We start from the raw sequence: 26,544 nt of genomic DNA, 5'->3' as shown, positions 1-26,544 counted from the left end.
ACGGAGAGAACTTGCAAACTCCACATGGAAGTGCCAACTGAACCTTGATCCAGTGACCTTCTTGCTGTGAGGCGATCGTGCTGCTCACTGCGCCACTGTGACGTCCATCATCCTGGAGGTTATCGCAGCATAAACATAGCACTGTTGTATAATGCCTCATTCACTCTAGCGGCAACTTTGTATCTGCATGTCACTCTTGGTGGCGACCTGCTGCATACGCAGGTCTGTGTGGGACTACTGGAGAATACAACCGGCCTCTGAGTAATGCCTAGTTCAGACTGCGTGATTTTAGCCCCGATTTTGGCTCGCCTACAGGTTTTGAGAAATCGCCGACAAATGCCTGAAATCACAGGCAAATCAGTGCTCGTGCACTAGAGTGACAATCACACTGTATGAACTATCAAAGACGCGATCTGAGAGAATCGCCGATGAGTCGCCGATGCCTGCGAGATATTTGGCGAGCTAAATATCTGGAGCTGTCGGCGATTTAAATCATGCCGTGTGAATTGAGTTTTGACTGAAAATAACATCAGCGATCGCCTACAGCCAATGAGAGAGCAGCTTTCACTTGCATGTGCGTATACCTGCTGCAAGCCAGCAGGAGGCTGGGGGAGAAGTTAAAAGCGCTCTTTTTCGGTTTATTTGGACCCACGAAATGGAGGAAAAACTAGCGGAGGGTTGACAGGACTCAGGAGCAAACGTGTCTGTTTGACGTTTCATACAGAAAGAAATTAGTTTATTATCAGCGTTGAGGAGAAATGGCTAATTCCCTTTAAACCCAGGTGAGCAAATATGTACATTTTCTACCCCATTAAAGGCTTCTTTCTCATTATGTAGTTAATATTAAAAGATCTACGACGTGTTTTTGGCTGTGAGACGTAGTTTTTGACGAAGTTGTCGGCGATTCTTCCTATAGTAAAGTCATGCAATGTGAAAGTCCCTATCGCCGATCCATCTTGCAGTGTAAACAAAGCAGCAACAAAACGCTAGCCCAGATAGTCATGCAGTGTGAAAACATCTGTGACATGACTACTTTGAAAATCATGCAGTCTGAACTCGGCATAAGCTGATCACGTGAGCTCTACTGGTGATCCTCGCTCAAGAAAGTCACTTGTGTGGGGACATATATTCATATATTTTTGGAATGTCCACTTATCAGTACATTTCGGGGATAAGGTCTTTCAAACTATGTCAGAGTTTTGTGATATGTTTACTCCTAAATACCCCAATACCTGTTTATTCATTTATTCATTCATTTTCAACCCCTTTTCCGGGGGCCGGGTCACAGTGGCAGCAGTCTTAGGAGAGAACCCCAGACTTCACTCTCTCTAGACACTTCCTCCAGCTCCACCGGGGGGATCCCGAGGTGTTCCCAGGCCAGCCAAGAGACATAGTCCCTCAAGCGTGTCCTGGGTTTTCCCCGAGGCCTCCTCCCGGTGAGACATGCCTGGAAGACCTCCCTAGGTTGGCGTCCAGGAGGCATCTGAAACAGATGCTCGAGCCACCTCAGCTGACTTCTCTCAATGTGGAGGAGCAGCAGGTCTACTCCGAGCTCCTCACACTATCTATAAGGGTGCACCCTGCCACCCTGCGAAGGAAACTCTTTTCGGCTGCTTGTATCCGACATCTTATCCTTTCAGTCATGACCCAAAGCTCATGACCATATGGTGAGAGTAGGAATGTAGATTGACTGGTCAATCAAGAGATTTGCCTTTGGGTTCAGCTCCTTTTTACCACAATGGACTGGTACATCAACCACATTACTGCTGCCGCTGCACCAATCCGCCTGTCAATCTCACATTCCATCCTTCTCTCACTCGTGAACAAAACCCTAAGAAACTTGAACTCCTCCACCTGGGGTAAGGACTTTCCTCCAACCTGGAGATGGCAAACCACAATTTTATTGTATGAAGATTAATATGATTATGATATCTTATGATATCAGAAAAATCTACTTAAGTACAGTAACGAAGTATTCGTACTTTGTCACTTCCCATCTTTGCTGCTCTCAAGTGATGAATGTTAATACAAACACAAACAAACATATTCAACTTTAGCATTGTCTCATGCATCTTTTGAAGTCTGAATTTTTTCTTGAAAAAAAAAGTTGACTGTAAAAAAAAAACTGCAGCCAAAGGCAAAATTATTGACTTTGACAATAATTATTTAAAGGGCTCCTATGGTGAAAAATGTACTTTTCAAACTGTTTTGTTACATGTGTGTAGGTATACTGTACATCAAGGTAACAAATCCATCAAGTTACCTGAGGATGGAGAGGTGTTGTGCACGAAACTGGAGATGGGGGGGGAGGGATGATTGGTTCGGAGGGGTGTCACGTATAGGAAAGTGAAGAGGGCTGGGGAGTCGCGGAAGTAAGTGAAAGTGAACAGCGGAAGGGGGAAGAAATCGGTTGAGGAGGGGGATCCGTAAAATGAAGAGAAATAGCATGCAAGTATGGCTTAGAAATGAGCACCGGTAACCGGCCAAGTTTTAGCTTTACCTCAACACATGAGAGAGGGTTCTGCTGTCACCTTTAAGGTGGACATGCTCATGTTTTCAGAATGCGTGGCTTTGGACGGCAGGGGAAGTGATGGTAACAGGTTAGCATAACCTACTAGATCACCTACTGCAACCTTTAATATTAAATCTTAAAAAAGGGGTAAACTAGGTGTCCTTTAAATAATGATTATTTAATAATAATTATTAGAAAATTAGTAAAGTTTTTATCACATTTTTGGTGTGGTTTATAAGCCATTTCTAAGAGAAAAAAAGTCTCTGCTGGACGACCCGGTTCAACTTCTTATTCTGGAAACAACAAATTCATCCTTTTTGAATAAATCAAGTCAAATTGCCCACGGATGTATTACAGGAGCGGGAAACACTACCACTGCTATTACTGTCAACATTTTCCTAAAATCACCAGGCTAATATGTTATAAATGTGAGCATTTAGCACAAAGGTTATTGTCATTTACCGTAAGTGCATGAACAATCACGAATTCATGACGATGTGTAACTTTACTCCCATGTGAAAAGGAGGATCTGCTTGGTCAGTCTTGTTTCTCCAGAACACAGTTGGACACATTGAGAGTTTTCAGACAGAAACTCACTAATGAAACACTAAATAGAGTCCTGTTATGTCACGGCTGTTATTTAAATCGTTCAGTCAGTTCAATGGTTTTGTTCTTATGGACGTGTGTGGTTTGTGCAGATGTGGAGACGTCACGCAGATCTGACACGACTTAGTAAAACAGCAGAAATGACCTCTGCCTTCACTTCTGACAGCTTTATATGTTGTACTCCGGCCGTTTATTATCACCCACTCAGACTGTTAGCTTCCCACTGCTTCCTCTCACCGAGAGATACATAAATGCATTTAATTTAGCTATATTTTTCAGCGCGGTGCAGTTTGTAAAGTATTATTGAAACAGATGTGTATTATTTGATATGGTCTGGTCTGACGGACTGCTGCGGTTACAGCGGATTATCCGAGAGAAAACAAAATGTTCTTTTCCCATGTTTGAACTCTTGCCTCCGTGTGTTTTTCCCCTCCACAGTCTGAATCCACAGTGACCCTCACCTGTGCGGATGGGAAGTGGAATAAGCAGGTGACCTGTGAACCGGTGGACTGCGGGCGGCCTGACAAGTACCACGTTCACCCAGCTGTCTTCGAGTTCTCTGAGGGCACCACCTACGGCAAGAAGTGCACTTTTCAGTGCCGCGAGCCGGCGCAGCTTGTGGGTGGGTATAGACTTTGACAGATCCTAAAACAAAAGGCTCCTGGGATTGAGAGGTCGGCTGAGTAAAATGCCAAATGTGCAAAAATTGACACCGAGGTTATTTTAGTAAACGAAGACTAAAACTGTTGGTCAAAAACATTCCGGTTGACTAAAATAAAATAGAAAAATTCACAATAAATTAAAAATAAAATAAAAACTAAAGTGAATCTCACAGCAGGCACTAAAAAACAAACTGAAGTTATATAATAATTAACCAAAATAAATATATTTTTTTAGAATTAACAAGCACTCATTCTGACGTCAAATCTGACCTGTTGCTATTTAGAGAAAACAGGCAAACACATCGATTTAGGGTGCTTTCACACCTGACTTATTTAGTTAGATTGAATCGCACTAGAGTTCGTTTTCCCTTTTGGTGTGGTTTGTTTGGGCAGGTGAGAATGCAGCAATCGTACTCGAGTGCGCTCCAAAAGCGGACCAAATAAGCGTACTGAGACCTGCTTGAAGAGGTGGTCGCTTTCAAATGAACCCTGGAGCGGTTCGTTTGTGGTGAGAATATGATCCGTACTAAAATAGGCCCAACCGCAAAAAGTACAGCGCATCTTGGACTAATCCAGCTGCCGTAGGCCGATGCGCTGTGCATTATGGGATATGGAGAAAAAATATTTGTTGACAGCGCTTTACCAACAGAGAGAGAGAGAGACAGAGAGAGAGAGAGAGAGAGGGGAAAACATTACCTGATGGATTGTTGGTCATATTTCCGCAAAATGACCATGTCGCAGTTTAGCTAAATTAATTCAAGCCTCCTCCTGAAGTGACGAGCGATGCATTAAAACCCTGTTTTCCAGCCGCAGCCGCGCTCCATTCTCAAAATTTAAAGTTTGTCTAAAGCAAGGATACAGTCAGCCAGCACAGTCATCCCTCCTGAGTAAAAACAACATTTTGTGTCTGCCGGTTTGTTTACTTGCGGGAGTTCATTGGCATTTTCCCGCACATGAATTCTGACCAATCAATAAGCAGTTTAGGATATATGTTCAACAACATCTGGCCAATGAGAGATGTGGATTTTGTCAGATGATTGTATTTTGGTTCGTTTCAACTGCTTCGGACTAAAACGTGTGAAAACGACCAAAAGACGGCAGAAAATGCAACAATGTATCATTTATTGCCCTTGGTCCGGACTAAATGAAGCGAACTACAGATGTGAAAGCGCCCTTATACACTGTAAAAAGTGCAGAGTTCCACACAATTTATTCATGTTGTCCCAACACAAATTGATTCAGTTAACACTTTTAACAAATTTATGTTGAAACATAAAAAAAATTAAGTTGTGCCAATGAAATCTCAAGAATTGTGTTGTTTCATTTTAAATAAGTAGTTTGAACAAGTAAAAAAAATATATATTTTTGAGTATATACAGTATGTGCAGTATCACACGAGAAGCAGTGTGATATGGCTATGTTGGCACTGGTGGAAGGTGTGCGTTGCCTTTGTGTCCTGTCAGTGAAGATATACAGCTCTATCGCACTGCTTTAAGTGTGATAGTCCATTTATACAACAGTACGCCGGCATAATCATGTATATAAAAAAGAAAATCAAACACGGAGGGTCTCAAAAAAAATGTTTATATGAGGTACCACTTTCTTCTTCCATTCATTCACATCTACAACATACAAAAGAGAGAGATCGACTTAGGGCCTACTCACACTATGCTATCCGAACCATGCCCAGGCCTGTTTCCCGGATCGTTTGTGAAGTGTGAGTGCACTGAATCGGGCTCAGGCACGCTTCACTTGGCCGGGACTGGCCCGGTTGGAAGAGGTGTGTCTGAGCGTGGTTGACTTGGGCTTTGGCGCGGTATGCTTGTATTTGAGTGCAAAACGCCCGAAACTGAAAGTGAGATGTGATTTTTATGGAGCTGTTTCATATAGATTCATAAATCATTCGTACTGTTCAGTGAACGCAAACTGTTATAGTTTATTAAAGACACAAACCCCTCAGCTGCACCTTCAGCAAACCTCCTAATTCCTGCAGCACAAGGACTTTATGATTGTTTATAAGCGTCAAAAGTGGCTGATCTGTTCGGCGAAATATTTGACTGCGTGTCACCGCATATCAAACAACTTAAACGATATAACTAAAGAAATCACTGAGCTGAGCGAGAGCGCTTACTGGACAGTGCATCATCGATGAAGTAAGCGTGCACCGGCCCGAATGTAATGTGAGTGCGGGCCGTCGTGCTTCAAGACAACTGTACATAGTGTGAGTACACCCTTAGAGTGTTCACTTTGAGAAAACACTGCAGTTTATGACATCATATGGAATGGACGATGCACAAGTCATGCAGTATGTTTGTCCTTTTGTCTCCACAGGCAGTAATAACGTGCTGACGTGTATGGAGGATGGCATGTGGTCCTTCCCCGAGGCTCTGTGTGAGCTGCGCTGTCCGATCCCTCCTCCTGTACCCAATGCTGTCCTACAAACCAAACGCTGCAATGCCACGGGCCTCAAAGTTGGGTCGTTCTGCAAGTACAAGTGCAAGCCGGGATACCATGTGCCTCATATAGACAAACCCAAGAGGTGAGAGCTGGCTAAACCAGACCTGGAAACTTACATAAATTAACCTTAGAGGGAAAGTTCACTTAAAATTAAAGTTTACTCAGTATTAACTCTAAGAAAACTTAAAACCAGTAACCATTGACTTCCATAGAACAAAAGGTTATTTATGTCAATAGTTGCACATTTCTAGCTTTCTTTAAAATATCTTCTTTGACGTTCAACAGAAAAAAAACAGGTTTGGAAATTTGCAAAAAACTATGCCTTTAAAGTATATTAACTAAATTGAAGTCAAGATTTTTTGTTACACTAAAACATATTACTTCCTCTTCTGTTTTGACCTCTTTTTTGTTTGAATAGATATAGAGGATAGTAGACTCAAAAGTAATTGCCCTCTAGTGTGGGATTGGCTTACAGTTTGCATACATTGTCAAAACAATCCATTAATTCAAATTTTCGTGATTTTACAGATTTTTTTTTGTTTATTTACAGTCGTAAGTTGCATTATGGAATCTTTAACTCTGCTCTGTTGACTCTTGATGTTAAAAATTCAACTGTGCAGTTTAACAAAGTGACTTTTATTGACATTAAATAATGAATAAGAATGAATAAGTACAGAATAATGTCTAAGAAACAATATATATATATATATATATATATATATATATATATATATATATATATATATATATATATTATATATAAAAATGTGCAAACAGTGAAGCACTATGAATACTTTTCAGATGCACTGTAAAATAAAGTCTGTAAAATAACTGGAAAAAGCAACACAACACAAACCCAGAAAATATATCACTTCAAACTATTAAAATGTCAATAAAAAGATTTTTTACATTTTCAGCATCAACAGTTGTTTGAGTAAAGATCAAGATCCCTTAATGCAATTTAAAAAATATATAAAAAAGGATAACAAAATAGTTTTTTTTTGTGCAAAATATTCAGGTTCTGCATGTTATGATTCATTTTCCTTTTTTTTATTATTTTCCTTTTATTCATTTTTATGAATTGCATTATGGGACTTTTATTTCAGCTTTGTTGACTCTTGATTTTGAAGGTGCCATTAAGCAATTCAAAACACAAATAATCTGAAAAAAAAACAATTAATCACAAAAAACAGAAAATTGTTAATTTACGGATATTTTTTACAGTGTAGGCTAAAATTTGTGTTTTGTGTGATGTCCGTTGCGGTCAAATTTTCCATCTGATGAGATTCTGTCATTGTCAGAAGATTTCCACCATGCTCATGCAGTCTGACAAGCCACAATCATTCACTGATTTTCCTTCAGCTTAGTCTCTTATTTATCTAGGGTCGCCACAGCGGAATGAACCGCCAACTATTTCATCATATTTTACGCACCGGATGCCCTTTTAGCCACAACCTATTACTGGGAAACACCCACCCACACACACACACACACACACACACACACACACACACACACACAGACACACACACACACACACACACACACACACACACACACACACACACTCATACACTACGGCCAAATTAGTTTATTCAATTCACCTATAGCCCATGTCTTTGGACTGTGGGGGAAACCGGAGAACCTGGAGAAAACCCACGCCAACACAGGGAGAACATGCAAACTCTACATATAAATGGCAAATGACCCAGCCGATACTCGAACCAGCAACCTTCTTACTGTGAGGCGACAGTGCTAACCACTAAGCCACTGTACTGCAAATTTAAAGATCACATTTTTTTTTTATATCTCAGTTCATGACCTCTAAAATGAATTTCATATTTGGACCATACCATCCTCTTACATCCCTAATCACGTTGCAGCAATTGAACACTCAGGGTTCTATCAGTTGTTTGAAAGCTTGGATTCATTTGTAGTCACTATTTACCCTGTTGGTCAATTAATCACATAACCAGGCATAGCCAAACATTTGATTATAGTTGTAAATCTGGTCCACTTTAAATGTTGAATTTAGATTATTATGGCCAAAAACAACCCATTTAGAGAGGAAGCGATTGTGTTACCAATATGTAAAGGAATAAGGCAGTTTATTTTGTTTTAGATACCTTGTGAGTCAGAAAAAAAACTATGGAAAAGTGACTTTGTGATTAGAAATTCAGATTTTTTTTCATACCATTTCGCAATATATATATATATATATATATATATATATATATATATATATATATATATATATATATATATATATATATATATATATATATATATATATATATATATATATCCTACTTTCGAAATGTATAGCCTGTGACTGTACTCAGGACAGGCGGTTTGGAAAATGGATGGACGGATGACTGTTTGCTTCAGTCAAAATGACTATTTTTTGGCAGACAGATAAAAACCTGTGCACTCTGAAGAGCTGCGGAAAGGCAGCCAACCAGATTAGAGCTTGTCATTTTGCAAAGTGCTTGCCAGTTGTATTCATCAGACAGTCAATGAGTGGACTGCGGGTGGTCCATGAACCTTTTATTCCAAGGACAGTCAAGTTAGTGGTTTTAGAGCTGGAATGCACTACACAGCATTTATAACATGAACAGACTCAATACAGTAAGAATCTATTACTGTACATACATTTTGCTGACTTTTGGCTACAATGTAAAAAAAAATTGCAGTAAATTAATAGTATTTTTTTATTCATGTTTTTATTTATGCTTTTGAATTGCATTACATTGTCTGTCTGTGTTGTATTTTACGGTACAAAAACCTTGTGATAAACTGCTAGAACATTTTCTGTCATTTAATTCTTATTTCTCTATATATTATTTCATATACATTATTATTATTATTATTATTTCAAACGACTAAAATGTCAATAAGTCACTTTTTTTAAACTGTAGAGTTGCTAACATTAAAAGTTGACAGCTAGAGCAGAGATAAATATATAATGCAGTTTACATTAAATAAATGAAATAAATGGAAAATACATTGTAAATAAATTGTAAATCACAAAATACGGAAACTGATAAATAACATATTTTTTACAGGACGATATGAATTGAACAAGTGATCATCAAATTAAACAAGTGATTATCAAACATTAGTGGTTATAGTTAACTAAAAATAAACATTTTAAATTTAAATACCTTTACAAAGTGTAACACTTCATGATATGGCTTCATTGTTAGAATTGCCAGTCCCACTTTATATAAGAGGCCTTAACTAATATGTACTTAAACAGGAACTACTAGTTTGTTACAATGTACTTATTGTGTAAATACATGTATTTACTGTGTACTTATGCTTGATTAAATACATGTATGTAATTACATCTGTAATTAACTTTTGTAGTTACATTTGTAAATACACTGTTGACCATCCCTTACACCTTAACCCACCCTTAAACCTACCCACACCACCAAACCTGTCCATAACCCAACCTCTATCCCAACTCAAAAGCACCACAAGTGTTCTCAAATACATTATAAACACAGTAAGTACATTGTATTTATTTTTTGATGTAAGTACATAGTAGTTAAGGACACGTAATATAAAGTGGGACCGAATTGTCTAATGCGTTAATTAGCACGTACTAACAGTGTGCATTCTGGCTTTTTCGCGGCAATCATTGACAATTGTTGATGTTAGCAAATAAAATGTTCATGCTAATTCAGTGCATGATGTAATGTTAAAAGATACAGATTTTAATCTTAAAGGTTCCATTGATTCAGTAAGTTAAACTGTTTTCTGATATCTAAATAAATTAATGAAAGGTACAATTAAACATACCTTATGCCTCTTTGGGGTGTCGCTGAGTAAGTTTACAATCTGTATATCCTCTTGTGATCTAAAGTGATGACTGTTTGATGTAAAATGTAATGTAATGTCAGAAGCAAACTGGTGTGGCTGGCTTTAACATTGCTGCATCTTCCGTTTTCGAAATAAAGGTCTCTTTAATATAAACTTTTGATACACTTAAAATTAATTGAGGATAATGGTCATTGTAGTAATCTCAAAACACAGCCTGGGCCTTGCATATTATTGATCCCGTGTGCAGCAAATCAGCCTATGTTTTGGCTGATAATCTCCTTATGATCAGAACGTGACCTAAATTACATGCAGATTTAAGGGTTTGCCTCGTGAGTCACGCAACAGTCTGTATTGTTTTCTAACTGTCCTGTTTTTACTGGGGTTTTACACTTGTGGAATTTACATGAAAATTTACATGTATGGCCATTTCCATATATTAAACACTTATTATTTGACTAGGTATACCCTGATTTTCTTTATGGCATTTTTAATGTAATACTAAATGTTTAGATATACATTGATAAATGCGGTATGGAAGTATTCATTGCAATGCCACAGAACTGATGTTAACAAATGAATGTGTTAACACTTTACAGTAAGGTTGTATTAGTTGTAATGTATAAACTAATATGAACAAACAATGAACAATACAACATTTATTCATCTTTGTTAATCTCAGTTAGTGAAAATAGCAGTGCCTTTATCAAGCATCAATTTGGATTATAATAATGTATTAGTTAATGCAGTAGTATGATTAATAAACGCTGTACTATTATTGTTAATCTAACTAATCATTATTCAGTTCTGTTAGTAAATACATTAACTAACATTAACTAATTAAGTGTGTAAAGTGTGACCATGGCACTTTATTGGAAAGCGTATAAAAATAGGTGGTATTTCAGTGGTACTAAATAACAGTCACACACTGCCAGGTTTTCCGAATACAATGAGCTCAGGCAGAAACATGTGCTTCGTTGCTAAGAGAAATATGACAAACAATGTGATATAAAATTGGCTCAAAATATTAAACATGTTTGATGTCTTCTGACTAAATGGAATAATAGTATGAAACTAAAAATTGTTTATTACTCAGTGCCCATCATACACTACGAGGGTTTATGCAAAATTTCTTAACTTTGAGTACATATTTAAAGGGCAACGATCGTGCCAGGCCAGTACTTGGTGATATCTCTACAGTCATGTTGTCAAGAACAAATGTTTAATGACTGAACACGTAATAAACTCGTCACCATTTCCACAAAATTAAGGTTTTACAGTTTACATGATGATGATAAATGTATTGTTTTTAAATGCATTTTACTACTTTCAATTTCAAGGCCTCTAAAACACAGTTAAAGTGTAAATAAATGGACAAATTGCAGTACTTTTCCATTTTTAATTAAAAGCAGTGCAATGTTAATACCTTCTTTGACTAACCAAAATCAGCAGATGGACTGATTTTTAACCTAATAAGAAGTAATTACCTTTACATTAAAAACAAAATACTTTAAAATATTTTTTTTAATGTCAAAATATAATATAATATAATATAATATAATATAATATAATATAATATAATATAATATAATATAATATAAAAGATGGTCTGAAAATCAATATTTTGTTTATATATATATATATATATATATATATATATATATATATATATATATATATATATATATATATATATATATAATTTATTTTTTATAAATTTGTTTCCTTAGGAAAACAAATGTTTCTTAAAAACATATTTCTAAAGGTGTTTTTGACTTAAATTTTTTGTCTGATGTTGGTAACAACCAAAGAAATCCATAAATACAAAGAAAACAAATCCAGTTACTTCACAAATGAAGTTATGTGTAATAAAATTACATGGCAAAAAGTACTAAACAAATGAAGAAAGGAAGGTCTAGAAAGGCAGTGAAAGCCCTGACAGCAGCTGAAATCTCTCAGTAGTTCTTCAGCAGCCTTCTGCCCTTCCTCATTGTAAATTAATATTTGCTGCTTCAGTCCAACATCTGAATTATCAGGATGATGAAACCAGGGTGAACAATTGAGCAAGACAATGATCCAAAACACAGCCAAGGAAACTCTCAAATGGTTTCAAAGAATGAAAATCACGCTGTAGAATGGCCCAGCCAATAACCTGACAGAATACAATACAAAATAAAGATCAGAATTAATAGACGAGACCCACAGAACCATTTCCCCCCCTCAGAACAACATGTAACATTGGAAGAAATCTTAAAATGACTATAAACTATTTAGGATGCATTTATTATTATTATTATTGTTTTGTTCTCCATCCACAATGTATTGTAACATTTATAAATTTATTTTGGTATATGAAGGTTCAAATTATTTATATTTTTGATTTCAAAAATAACTTGATTAAGTTTACTTGTAACATGTTTGGCGTAATTTATTTTACATATAAAATACTGTACATGTCTTATCAACTGAAAATTGTTCAGTGTATACCAGCCTCTACTCAACCGAGTAATGTTGAAAATCTGCACCTCTGTGTTGATGAACAGGTCAGTGCCTGTGATGTACCACAGGCGGGCGTTTAAGCGGCAGTGTACAGAGGACGGAAGCTGGCAGTTTGGTGAGTGTGTGGCAGTCACATGTGAGCCGCCGCCTCCCATTTTCCACGGCACCTACAAGTGCACAAATGGCTTTCAGTTCAACAGCGACTGCTGGATCGACTGCAACCGGTCGAACCACACGGTGAGACAGCACAGCCGCTGCAAGCAGGTCTGTCGTCTTCTCTCTCTCTTCTCCTCTGCTCCTCCATCAACATCTCAGCCGATCATCTCTCATTACTTTCCATTCATCATGCACACCCTATTGCTCACTTTTAACCCCTCTGGGTGCTCATGGAATGACAGACCTTTTACATGTGCTTGGTTTCATCCGTCAGCCTCTAATACATGTAATGGACAAACAGATCTGTAAGGTCATGCCCATTATTGACCTCCATGATTTTATTAAAGGGATAGTTCACCCAAAAACTGAAACAACACCGGCTCATTGTAATTACGTACCCCTGTATACATTTCTGGAGAGCGTGAATTATGTAGCCAGAGGTACATATGGCTGCATTTCGTCTTTAAAACGAACGCTACAGGACTGTATGACATCGCAGATAGCTTCTGCTTCTTTTCCTCCGTGTGGACTGCTTTTTCACTATTACCAGTTTGCCCAGTGGCTCATCATGTACGTCAGCAGATTTGAGACGCAGAGAGGAGGTGACCGCAATGACGGGGTTTGAGTCCGGCGAAGAACAGTTCCAAAAACCTGATAAAACAAAAACAAAAGGCAAAAATAAAATAAACAAGTGAATAACAGGGTGAGAATGTGGTAAAATCTGAAAATGTGGTAAAACATTAGGCAGCCATGAGGGCTTTTCTGTTTCTGAATTGCTTTTAAAAACACTATCGGTTGGGTTAGGGAAGGGGGTGGGTGAAGGGGATAAGTCAGTCAGTCATTCAGTCAGTCAGTTGACAGCGGCCTCTGGTGGAATTACGCGAGAGGGGCAGGCATGTATGGCACTCGTGAGAGAAATTTGAGATCTGAAAAAGTGTACACAGCGGCCTCTGGTGGATTTACGTGGGAACACCAGGTGTGTATGGCACTCGCGAGAGAAATTGGAGATCAGAAAAAGTGTACACAGTGGCCTCTGGTGGATTCATGCTAGAGGAGCAGGCATGTATGACACTTGTGAGAGAAATTTGAGATCTGAAAAAGTGTACACGGCGGCCTCTGGTGGATTTACTTGAGAACAGCAGGTGCAACTGGCCTTCAAGAGAGAAATTTGAGATCTGAAAAAGCGTACATAGTGGCATCTGGTGGATTTTGAAAAACAAAAACGGCAAAAAACGTACCTCCTGGGGTGTATTTTGCGATCTCCAAAAATGTATCTAGAGGTACAAACCAATAATGATCCTGGGTTTAAATTAAATCATCATCATGTACTTTCAAATTTTTATGAGTTTCTTTATTCTGTCGAACACAAAAGAAGATACACTGTAAAGAAATGCAGTCATATCGTCCCAACACAAATCGATTAAGTTAACTTTACAAATGTGTTAGTTTCTTTATGTATTTACACTTTATTGACTCCAATGGGGAAATTTGTCGTGGACCCTATATCCACATTTGCATACACTAAACAAAAACAGAAATCCTGAATCAACACAAACATTTAACCATCAACACAAATAATATGATTTTAAAAGTCTAATTTAACAAATTTAAGTGGATCTAACATAAAAATATTAAGTTGCCCCAATGAAATCTCATAATTGTGTTGTTTCAGCTATTTTAAATAAGTATTTAAATTATGTATTTTGAAAAATGTCAGAAACCATCGATTTTATGCTATTAAAGTCAATGGTTTCCAACATTTTTCAAAATACACTCAAAACTTTTTTTTTTCTTACTTTGGAAGTCAGCTTACTTTAAAACGTGTTTTTTTTAGTGTTTAATAGAAAGACCAAACTAATAAAGTTTTGTAGTAAATACTGAGTTAAATTGTCATTTGTGGGTGAACTATCTCTTTAAAGCATATTTTTGTTGTTGTTTAATGTAGTTGGTTTTTATTGTAGTTGGTTTTTAAACTTTATTTCCTTAATTCCTTTCACTTTAATCTAAAATCATGAAAAAAAACTGCCCTTTTTAAAGTTAAAAGAATAAAAAAAAATGTAATGTCAAATTGTATTATAAAGAAATGCTACTTCATCACAAAATCGTCTTATTAGAACGATGTCTAAATTATCATTTAATTTAAGGTACGATTCTCTATTAATAAATCATTAACTGACTTTTTGCCTCAATAATCTTAATAGGTATAAACTATTTATTTAATAATACTGTAAAAAAAGATTTAATCACTTGGTCATGACAACATGTTTTTAGTTAATTGTATTAAACTAAGTTAATCATGTTTTAATTTAATTTTATTAGTTACCCATGCTATTTTAAGTCTGCTCAATATAATATAAGGTTAATTGATTCAAAAGGTTAATTTGTTGAGCTTAAAAATTTAAGGCAACCATATATATGGTTTGTCATGGTATATTATATTATATATATTTTTTACAGTCTAGTTATAAGTACTAATAAACAGCCAATATCTGAATAACAGGCAGTTAATAAGACACTAATTAAGAGTGAGAAATTGTTCTATTGATAGTAAGTGTTACCAAATAGTTTCAATTAAAAGACAAAATTGATCCTAAGTAGAACTAATAGAGTTCCTAAATAATCTCACATACATTTATTGGGACAGACATTTGCAAATCCATTAATTACATTCATAAAAATGGCCATTTGTGGTTGAACTATCCCTTTAAAGCACAGTTTTTGTTGTTTTTGCTTCAGATGATTATGGTTATCGAACTTCATTTCTGATGATTAATATAGATGATGGTTTTTATTCCAGGCTCCTTCCACCAATGTAATCCGGTGCAGAAAGGACGGAAACTGGACCGGCTCCTTCCGGCTCTGTCCAAACCTGACAGGCCAGTGCTCCCTTCCGCAGAACCTCAGCCCAAACATCCATCTCAGCTGCAAAGATGGACACGGCATAGGTCTCTGCATGTCTGATTCTAAATTCTTAATGCTAAAAAATAAAAGTAGGCTCTTTCAACAGCATTTTTTAACATTGCAACAAGCGGCTGTGTTGTTACAGCATGTTTTTTTCACATAACAAATGAAATACACTAAGTAGCGTACATGTATGGTTATGTTTAGATATCAGCCGCAGGAAGTAATCTGATTTATTAAATAGGCTTGTTTACTTGCATATTCTAGTTACTGATTTGCATGTAAAACAGACTGATCTGTTTTAATAATGATTTGAATTAAGTTTTTTTTTTACTTTTATTTAGCAAGGATGAGCTAGGTTTATCAAACAATATAGTAAAGATGTTTGTTAATATGTAGTGATATAAAAGATGCCATTTCATTTCAGTTTAAACACTTTTGATATACTTTTCAAGTTAATCTAAAGTCTGCATGGCTATTTTCAAAGTTTGTAATAAAAATACTGTTACTTAATCACAAAATATCAGCTTATTAGAATGATATATTAATTATCCTTTAATTTGAGGTACAATTCTCTATTAATAAATCATTAATAGAGCCTCAATAATCTCTTAATTTGCTGTTTATTAATAGTTATAAGCAGTGTGCAAACTATACAGTACATTGACCGATCGAGTGGTCAACTTTTTTTTAGGTAATGTTAATTTGTGCAATACATGCATCAGTAAATCAAATTTACGAATTTTAATTTATCACGAATCTAATTTATTAATAAAATGTGTTTAAGTTTTTATTGTTGTGTAGGATATTTAGTGCACTCACCTAAAGTATATATACTATCCTCTGATTAGCTATTTACTGATATTACTGTAGGTCAAACTATGTCTGTCATTGCTGTAGATCTGCCAGTTTCATACTGGTAAATGAATGTTTTTCAGCCAATGATGCACTTCACATAAAAAGCTTTATGTGACTATTTTCAATTTAGTGAGGTCACTTTAATCAGTTAAATAGACTTAAGCATCCATTTGGTAAAAGCGTAAAAATAGACGAAAGACTGTTTAAACAAAGGCGCCATCATTAGACGCAGGCTTGTGCAGAAATTCAATTGAAAATACTGGGGTAAAATTAATTTCCATATTTAAAAGAAATGGCGTAGAAAAATATCATTTAATGCAATGCTTCTTGTTTGGTTTGAGATCCACTTTCATATCATATCTCAGCCAAGCAGTGAAGATCTCTGTTTTTTTTTTTTTTTTTAAATCAGATCTTAAACACGGTGGTTTTGTATGGGATGACCGGAAGCCCTGGGGTTGGACTGAAATTAAAAGTCTTTGTGCATATACCCCATAGGCACAATTATGCATTCACAATGCAATAAACCATTATAGGGGTGCTCAAATGCATATTTATATTATCTATTATTTTAATAATCAACATTATTAATATGAAAAAAAAGAAATACCATCACTACAGACTTTCTCAGCAGTTGGTGAGGAAGAACCGTCTAAACTGATAAATTCCTCCAAATCAACGTCTATGTTAGATCCTATACAGACCAAACTTCTAAGCAATTGTTTTCTGAAAACTGGACTGACAGTTTCAATTTACTAGAACTTCTATGTTGAACTGCTTTGACAAAATCTACATTGTAAAAACTCTAAATAAAAAAAGTAAAAATGAAAATGGAATTATTATTTAAAAATACAAGTCAGAGTGAACTATTTCCCAGTATTTGCTGACCCCCATACATTTTGTTTTGACAAACTTTTTAGGGAACAATCGTTAATTAGCGGGGTCAGACCGCCTATTATCCTCCACCCAACCAGCCTTCCACTGCCTAAACCTCTTTGTAATTCGCACCCTGGTTATAAGCATTAATAGTCAATATCTTAATTACAGGAAGTTAATAAGAAACTAATTAATAATGAGAACTGGTACTAAATTGGTAGCAAGCAGTTTCAATTGTAAGACATTAAAAATTGGTACTTAATGAACTGATAGAGTTCCGGAATAATCTCACATACATTTATTGGGACGGACATTTATAGATCAATTAGTTACATCCATAATAATTACAGTACTTTACGTTACATTTAATAATATTCCAGACACTTTTAACCATTCCATTTTGTAAAGGAGCCCATTTATTTTATTTTATTTAGTTTAGTTTTATTTAGTTTTGTTTGTTTTTCGTTTTTATTATAATTTTTTTAATTGTATTTTTTATTTAATTTATTTTTTATTTTAAATAATTAAATTTTCATACTTTATTTTATATTTATTTTATTCGTACACTCATAGAAATAAATGTATGCAAGCTGTCACTGGGGTGGTACCTTTTCAAAAGGTAGACATTTGTACTTAAAAAGTCCATTTTTGGTCCTCAAACATATATGTATTAGTACCTACAATTTTTAAGAGGAACACTTTTGTACTTTTTAGGTACCAATATGTACCCTTGAGGTATTATTATAGACCTTTTAGGTGCACTTTTACTTTTTTTAACTTTTTTTTTGCAAAGGTACCACCCCAGTGACAGTTCGCGTACCTTTATTTCTGAATGTGTTGATTGAATAGAAGATTGAATAGGGTGTATTAGTTGTAATAGAGAATCAAGTTACTTTAGCAACACAGCATTGACAAACAACTGAATGGTTTAAATGTATCTGTAAGTAAAACAGGACATCAGGACAAGCTTTCACATTTTTAAACTGCTACAATTCTAATGATGATAAAGGTGCATTTAATTAGTTACATGTATAACCCGTGTCTGTGATGCCCAGCAGGAAAGGAGTGTGAGGTGTCATGTCGAGATGCCAGCAGCAGTGTGGTGCTCCTGCCCAGCAACATGAGCGTGGCAGCGGTGATGAAAGACCACTGGTGGAACCCACCCAAAGTTAAGGTGAGGCCACAAACCTTGTTAGATTTGGGTTGGCTCACTTCACTATTCTAAATGTTTTGTCTGGGTAGTTTAATCTCAGATTGCAAACTTTGTCATATTTTTGATGAATAAACTCGGTGAATGTTTGAGACCTGGTCATAATACAAGCTTAAGCTTCAAACATGTCTTAATTCAGTACCTGTATCTAACACCACGCAGTGCCGTTCAACACACGGTCATGATGTAACTTCTCAGAAATCATCATCTTTGTGATAGGGTTGTAACCTAAGTGCTAAAAGTAGTCAAAACAAACACCTTAAAGGGCTAGTTCACCCAAAAATGAAAATTCTGTCATCATTTGCTCAGCCTTTTCTTGTTTTAAACCTTAATGAGTTTCTTCTGTCGAACACACAAGAAGATAGTTTGAATATTGATTTACACTAGTAGGCTTTCCTTTTAATGATGCATTAATAAAATCCAACGAGACGCGAAAAAGCGCACACAGCGGCCTCTCGCGGATCCGCAAAATAAAAACCGCTCGAATACATACCTCCCGGGACGTAAATCGCGGCCCGCAGAAACGTCCGCGGGGCTACGTTTCCACAATGAGCCCGGGTTGTTAGTTAATGCATCATGAATTAAAAAAAATAAATAAAAAAAAACAAATTTTGAATACAAGTAAAATATAATAATGTATTTGTTTAGCAAAGTTTTTAATGCCCTGTGGAGCCTCTGCTTTGGTTCAAAGGAACACGGTTATGCTTGCTTACCCTAAAAGTTACCTCACATAACTGATGGTTATGATTATCCACTTCTATTTCCCTGAATGCGTGTCCTTATAACCTGCTTTCTAGGAACACAACTAGAGGAAGGTCGATGATACATAAGATAAAAGTTCTGCTCCAAAACAAATAATTGTCAGAACCTCAAGCAAACATAGCAAGCATAACCACGCGACTGCATTAATGTGTTACGAGCCATCAGGAAGTGTTTGTCATGAAAAAAATGTAATAGACACAAACAAAAGCTGTAGACAGCAATAACAAACCTTTCCTTTTCTTATTTCCTGAGAGACTCTCAGACTAACCTCGAGCATTTTAGAAACGACAAATATGTCGAACAGTCTGACTCAAACTGTGGTCAGCAATGACCGGAAAATGTTTCACCTTTTATCGTGACAATATGGTGACTGTTTAAACCAACGGTTTCCAAAGTGGGGTTCAGGATGCCCTGGGAAGGTCGCATGACTATGAGTCGCACCACCAGTTGCTTGGTGATGTTCAAAAATACATTTTAGGAAACTATTAGAATTACCATATTTTATCTATAACAAACAAAACATAGTAGTTATTAAATACATTTAAAAATCATCTGCAAATAAAAAGCCATGAGCCATTGAAATTTAATAAATTAATCAATTACATGAAATCATTTTATGGTTGGAAGACTGTTGCATTTAGTGATGCTCATAATAACCGATTCACCGTTAACCCAAAGGTTACGTTTTTAATTGATTAATGGTATTAGTTAAACAATACACAGTTGAAGTCAGAATTATTTGCCCCCCTAAATTATCAGGGCCCCTGTTTATTTTTTCACCAATTTCTGTTTAATGGAGGGAAGATTGTTTTAGCACATTTCTAAGCATAATAGTTTTAAAAACTTATTTCTAATAACAGATTTATTTTATCTTTGCCATAATGACAGTAAGTAATATTTGACTAGATATTTTTCAAGACACTTCTATACAGCTTAAAGTGACATTTAAAGGCTTAACTAGGTTAATAAGGTGAACTAGGCAGGTTAGGGTAATTAGAAAAGTTATTGTATAATGTTGGTTTGTTCTGTAGATTATCGGAAAAAAAAATTTGCTCAAAGGGGCTAATAATTTTGTCCCAAAAATGATTTTTAAAAAATTAATAACTGCTTTTATTCTAGCTGAAATAAAACAAATAAGACTTTCTCCAGAAGAAAAAATATTATCAGACATACTGTAAAAAGTTCCTTGCTCTGTTAATAATCATTTAGGAAATATTTTTAAAAAATTAAATAAAATCAAAAGGGAGCTTATAATTCTGACTTCAACTGTATATTTCACCTGCAAAAAATCTCTCGGAAATCACAAATGTAAGACGATGTCAATCTTTTCAATTCTAGTTTTCGTTTTTTCGTTAGTTTTCGTTAACTCTAATAACCTTATTGTCAATATGCTTGTGTTTTACAGTTAAAGTCTGAATTATTAGCCCCCCTGAATTATTAGACCGCTTGTTTATTTTTTCCCCATTTTCTGTTTAACGGAGAGAAGATTTTTTCCAACACATTTCTAATCATAATAGTTTTAATAACTCATCCCTAATAATGGATTTATTTTCTCTTTACCATGATAACAGTGAATAATAGTTTACTAGATATTTTATAGACACTTCTATACAGCTTAAAGTGACATTTGACGTTTGTTCTGTGGGTTATTGAGAAAAAAATATAGCTTAAAAGGGCTAATAATTTTGTCCCTAAAATGGTGTTTAAAAAAACTTATAACTGCTTTTATTTTAGCCGAAATAAAACAAATAAGAAAATTATATAAGAAAAAATATTATCAGACATACTGTGAAAATTTCCTTTCTCTGTTAAACATAATTTGGAAAATATTTTGAAAAAGAAGAAACAAATTCGAAGGGGGCTAATAATTCTGACTTCAACTGTACATAAGCCTGTTAGTGTGTGTGCGTGTGCACAATGTATATTTACTGTATTACCACTTCTGAGGATAACGGTTGTCGCAAATCACTGGCATTTTCATATTTGGGGTCATGAGCTAAAACGTTTGGGAACCCCAAGTTTAAACCGTTGTCATATAACAGATGGTCTTTGCTTGAAACATTTCAATGGGCCTTTCCTCTGTGTAAGAGGAGAAAAAAGTGATTATATCTCAACAGTAGAGTCTTTGCTTTGTGTCCTACCGACAGACAGCGACCACAAAAAAGCCAGCGACTCTTAGAAACTCCCGGAATGAGATGAACGTGTGGTTCATGTATCTTTGTGGAAACTGTATGAATTCATTTGCTATATCAATAGCTGTGGCGAGGGGTCAACAAGGCCAGACAGGTCTCAAGGAATATCCATTTCCGCATTTACTATGTCATTCATTTATATATGGACTGCTGAATGACATTTTTGGGTGACGTCATGCCCGTCGGCGGTTATGAGGTTGTCTGGATTATTTGTTCCATATTTGCATTTCCTCCATTCTTTGGTGTGGTCGTGCTTTTCGTTCTCTTTCGATGTGGTCTGTGTCCATGTGGTTCTCTACTTGATTGTTTAAGCTGCAGTGGAGCTTTAGGAAGCACAAACAAATTCACGAGAGCACCGCTATAGTGTTGTTTCCTCCAGGTCTAATCCTTCATATCATAGGTTTTCTTCAGGATAAGTCAGCCTTGAAGGGGGATTGACCCAACAAGGCCTTTGGGGTTTCTTCATGGAGATTGTTCGAGACTGAACCTGAGCAGTTTATTTACGTCAATTGTATTGATCGCATACAAGACTGTATGTAGGCTAGTCATCCTCCTACAGGCTTGATATTCTCACAGTGAAGTGGTGTTCGTGTTGTGTTTAGGTGTAAAGTGAAATATCAAAATTAACACAATAAAAATGACCACACTGAGAAAAAAGCAGAAACGTGAAGTCTGACTTTCTCAATAGCCATGTTTCCATCCACCTATTTTTAATGTGTGTTTTGGATATGCGCATAAAAAAACGGATGATGGAAATGCCAAGATGCGCATACATTTTGAAAATGCGCATAAAAATACGTATACGCATAACTAAGTAGGATAAACTTTTTATTTGATAAAAAAAAGATGCGCACAAACTATGATGGAAACACTTTTACCGCACAAACTCCAGAAAAAATGGGTTTTTTACTTTATATTACTTACTTTTACTTTATATACCACTATATATTAAGTGTCCCTTATACCTTTGAACTTGCATGGTAACTAGATGTGTAAGTAGGATGTAACTACAGTGTATGCACACATTGGTACATAGTATTTACTTATGTAATACTGGTGTAACTACTCACGTGTAACAACACACTGAATAGTATGTGTAAGTTCAAGGGCCCTATCATACACCCGGCGCAATGTGGCGCAAGTCGCGGCGCAATACTTGTTTGCTAGTTTCAGCTTGGCGCAAGAGTCGTTTTGAGGCGTTGCGCTACGCTGTTTACATAGCAAATGCATTAGCGCTCATATTCGCCCATAGGCGTTCTGGTCTAAAAAGGAAGGCATTCTGAGGCGCACTGCTGACGCGTTGCTATTTTGAGAAACTAAAATAGATTTTTTATTAGACCAAAACAAACTAGGTCTAAACTCCGGTGCAGAGTTGTGCCTCGCTTACACACTGCTTAATATGCACAAGAGCAAAATAGACAAATATCTTTACATATGAAAAAAATTTAATATTAAGGATATATATAGGATATAATAAGAATAGATATAGGATATAAATATAAAGGATTAAAATATTACAAAACATATTATTTTCTAGCCTATATAAATATGAAAAATCACTGCTTTTATGTCTTCATCATCTCGGGAGGCTTTTTCAGTTCATTCATAACAATTTGCTTTTGTATAATGTTATTATTATTAGCAGTATTATTTATTATATCCATATTTATATTTGTTTTATTAAAAACAAGCTTAGATTTGCCCACCTGTCAGGTTTTAGACCATAAGGGGCACAGGATGTGTTTTAGGATATAACTCAGGTTTTTGAGCACACAGTTCGTTAATATTGTTCATTTATTTATTTGCTAAAAATTAGAACTGAATTTAGAAATAGTTTTGAAATGAATATTTGCGCTTAACAAACGCAATTAATTATTTATAGACTAATTGATGTCTGTGCGTAAAGGTTTCCCTATCCAAGAGCGAAAGTGAAAGTGATCCAACTCATTAAGAAAATAAACTCAACTCTTTTAGACCATGCGCCACCGGGCAAAGCGGATTTTCCCGTCCGTAAATTTGCAAAAATGCGTTCTGACACGCCCTGAAAGCGTTTGCGCACTGCGTTTTGCGCTCTGTGCATGGACCGTCAAAATAGAGCCCCAAATGTGTAACAGGACTTTGGTAACAACACTAAGAAAATACACATCTGTAACAAGAATTACTTAAGTGCGTTGTGTAACAATAAAATGTACTTGCAGGTGTTTTCCCACTTCCACACCTGACCATGTGTTTCTGAACACTGTATTAGAATAAAAATTAGAAGCATTAGCATTAGAAGGTTTCACCTTGTGATACCAGTGTAATTTCAGGGTAAATCCTCAGGAACTGTCCACTCAATATAACATGTAAAATGGTCACAAATTACTGAGCAATTTATAAAACCTAAATCTTTGTGCAACTGTTTAACGACAGCAAACTTCTGCCAAAAAAGTATAAGTGTATAGAGAAATATACAAATGCCTTATGTTTATATGTTGTTTTAAGATAAATTGTAGAATCACAATTAATCACAATAATTTTGTTATTAAAGTCATGTTACACATTTGAACTTACACATACTATTGTGTGTTGTTACACGTGAGTAGTTACATCAGTATTACACAAGTAAATACTATGTATCAGTGTGTACATACACTGTAGTTACATACTACTTACACATCTTGTTACCATGTAAGTTCACAGGTATAAGCGACAATATAAAGTGTGACCAAAAAAATGTGTGTGAATGGATAGTCCAGCAGGCTAAGCATATTATAAAACATCTAAAATGTTGTTTTGGTCATTCTATAATGACCTACCGTTTAGGTATTAGTGTTATTATATTATCATTGCCTCCAGAATCAAGAGCGTCTGTGCTCAGCGTCTGACACCTTCAAACACCACCGCGCATTCACTGCATATCAGGATTGCCTTCTGAGGTGTAAGTCATCTATTAGATGAAGAAAAGATGGACGCAGCTTCTCCTACTGCAGCAAATTCAGTTTTTACTGTTGATATTTGGCGCCAGTTAATCAGGGAGTGACGATTTTGTTTGCTTTGACTCGTTGGATGGAAACGCAGCTTTATTTGCATAGCGTTCATGCGATAATCCAGTTTTGCGCATAAAGTTCATTCGCATTTTTGGATAGAAACAGAGCTACTGTCTGTCATTTTTTGTGGAAAGGCTCATAAAAAAATCTGTCATAATTTATTACTACACATCATTTTACTTTAATTTTAATTCAAATATTCATTTCAACTAGAAAGCAACTGTAGGAAACAATATTTTTTTTCTCTCTATAAGCACTATATATTTATATTTTGATAAACACTCCATATTTCTAGGAAAACATTGTGCAATTCTGAGTGTGCTTCACATGGGTGAGTGGGCTTGACAAGTTAGATTTGTTCATTTTAAATAATAGTGAAACCCAATAGGAAAAGCTCAAGGAAGTGCATTGTGATTTATTCCTCAGACTTCCAATGTCATTCCTGCACCACTCTATTGCATAATCAGCATGAACCAATGGTAGGTCGAAGGTATTTATCCAGCTAGAGTGAACAAGAAATGTTGAGTTGTCACTGTGTTTCAAAATCCTGAAACAAACTGAGAAATGACTGATTAGATCAGTTCATTCAAAGTTTATTGGAGCCTTAAATCAATGGCGTCTTGAGTGTATTGACTGACGAGGATGTTTTAAAACTTCCGATTCAGTTTGCCAATGGGAGAAATGACTAGGAATATTATATGGTAGAACACGGTCAAAATACTTGCTCTACAAACAAACGTGTTCATGACTGTTCTTTAAAAGTGAAATAATATGATAAGAAAATAATAGTTCGTACCATCAAGCGGAATAACATCTAGAAATCAATGGAAGCGAATAGGAGTGGAATTCTCAAGCCAAAAACATTCCAATGGCTGCACCCGCTCATACTTGAAGAATAAGGTCAATAGGACGGAAAATACGAAAGTCCTTAAAACCTGAAAGACATCCTCTGATAGGGATAAAAGTCTGTTTAATAGAAGGCAGGTAGCACTGGTGCAGCTCAGGCCTGCAGAGAAGCTATAAAAACAAGCACAACTTCAGGAGCAGACGGTTTAAATTAGGCCTTGAGTAAACAAGCCGCTTGGGTCCTTGGTGTGACACTGAATACTAAGCGTGTGTATGTGTGGACGGCCACAGTTGGCCAGCGGGGCGAAGGGCCGCTTTCTTGGAAATGTTCTGTTTACGCTCAGCCTTTCCATTCCTCATTGCATCTGGAGTTCCCCCAGACCGCGTCATTTCACCTCTCCAAACATCCTCTCTACCTGTGTTAACCCGCCGAGGGCCACGCCGCCTCCCCCCCGTCCCGTCCGCTCTCCTCAGCAGGGGTGGGAGCTGCGGAGCACTCCTGGAGTTTAATGAGTCCCCTACTTAGCCAAGCTCTTAAGACTGTAATCCTTCAAGCCCAGCGCTTTCATTGATTCCTCGCTGATTTAAGCTCCACCGCCGGAACACTGGGCTCATAGAGGATTTTATTTGTTTGTGTTCTGTGTGTTAGGCAAAGAATTCTGTCAACAAACAGAGCAGAGGTTCTCCACGTTCAAACCTAAGTCCCTGCCAGCCTGAAGGCTTATTAGTGCTTCTTGCAAAGGATTCAAACAAATCCCTGACCCTGCGTGATGAACCTTAGCATGTAGTTCACCTTTTGCAATGTATGTTTGAGGGAAGCTGTGCTGCTGTTGTTAGTTTAAGTAATCAAACAAAGATTTAAGTTTGTATGATAATGAAATAGTCGAAAAGAGATTACATAGCTGTGCGTTAAAATGTAGAGATTAGGTTGTTACTAAGAATTGAAGGTCTGAATCCTTGCCCAACCTTGAATAGCAACTTGTCCAACATAGGCTCATTCTGAAAACACAGCCCTATGTACAATTCTGGAGATCGCAAATTATGTAGCCAGAAGTACTTATGGCTGCATTTTGTATTTAAAACGAACGCTAAGAAGCGGTATAACGGCAATCCTTTTCATGCTTACCAGCTGACTGCTTACTGGACGGCTTTCCCG

General features: G+C 36.2%; 2 protein-coding genes across 6 annotated transcripts in view; one reads left to right on the top strand and one right to left on the bottom strand.

Moving 5' to 3' along the window:
* The window catches only part of pappab (pregnancy-associated plasma protein A, pappalysin 1b), a 252,025-nt gene that overhangs the window by 197,755 nt on the left and 27,726 nt on the right, over nt 1-26,544 (top strand). For 2 of the 4 annotated variants that reach the window (XM_087251119.2, NM_001278808.1), the window contains 5 exon segments: nt 3,557-3,740; nt 6,112-6,319; nt 12,606-12,798; nt 15,515-15,662; nt 18,408-18,523. In XM_087251119.2, the coding sequence (XP_087107245.1) occupies nt 3,557-3,740; nt 6,112-6,319; nt 12,606-12,798; nt 15,515-15,662; nt 18,408-18,523 (849 nt within the window). 4 annotated transcript variants of the gene reach the window in all.
* LOC147844487 (uncharacterized) overlaps nt 12,465-26,544 on the bottom strand; it is a 79,498-nt gene continuing 65,418 nt past the window's right edge. The window contains exons 3-4 of one of the 2 annotated variants that reach the window (XR_015492060.1): nt 13,116-13,368; nt 12,465-12,994 (exon numbers count right to left, since the gene is read on the bottom strand). Coding sequence is in view for 1 of the 2 variants with exons in the window: in XM_087254672.1 (XP_087110798.1) it covers nt 13,193-13,368 (176 nt within the window). In the remaining variant the exon portion in view is untranslated. Of the gene's footprint in view, nt 13,369-26,544 lie in introns of both variants that reach the window. The other variant, XM_087254672.1, reaches the window with a different exon arrangement.

This window comes from Danio rerio, chromosome 5, assembly GCF_052040795.2.
Source record: "Danio rerio strain M-AB ecotype USA chromosome 5, GRCz13ab, whole genome shotgun sequence".
In the NCBI taxonomy this organism is placed as follows: Eukaryota; Metazoa; Chordata; class Actinopteri; order Cypriniformes; family Danionidae; genus Danio; species Danio rerio.
This window is presented reverse-complemented; position numbering and strand designations above follow the sequence as displayed.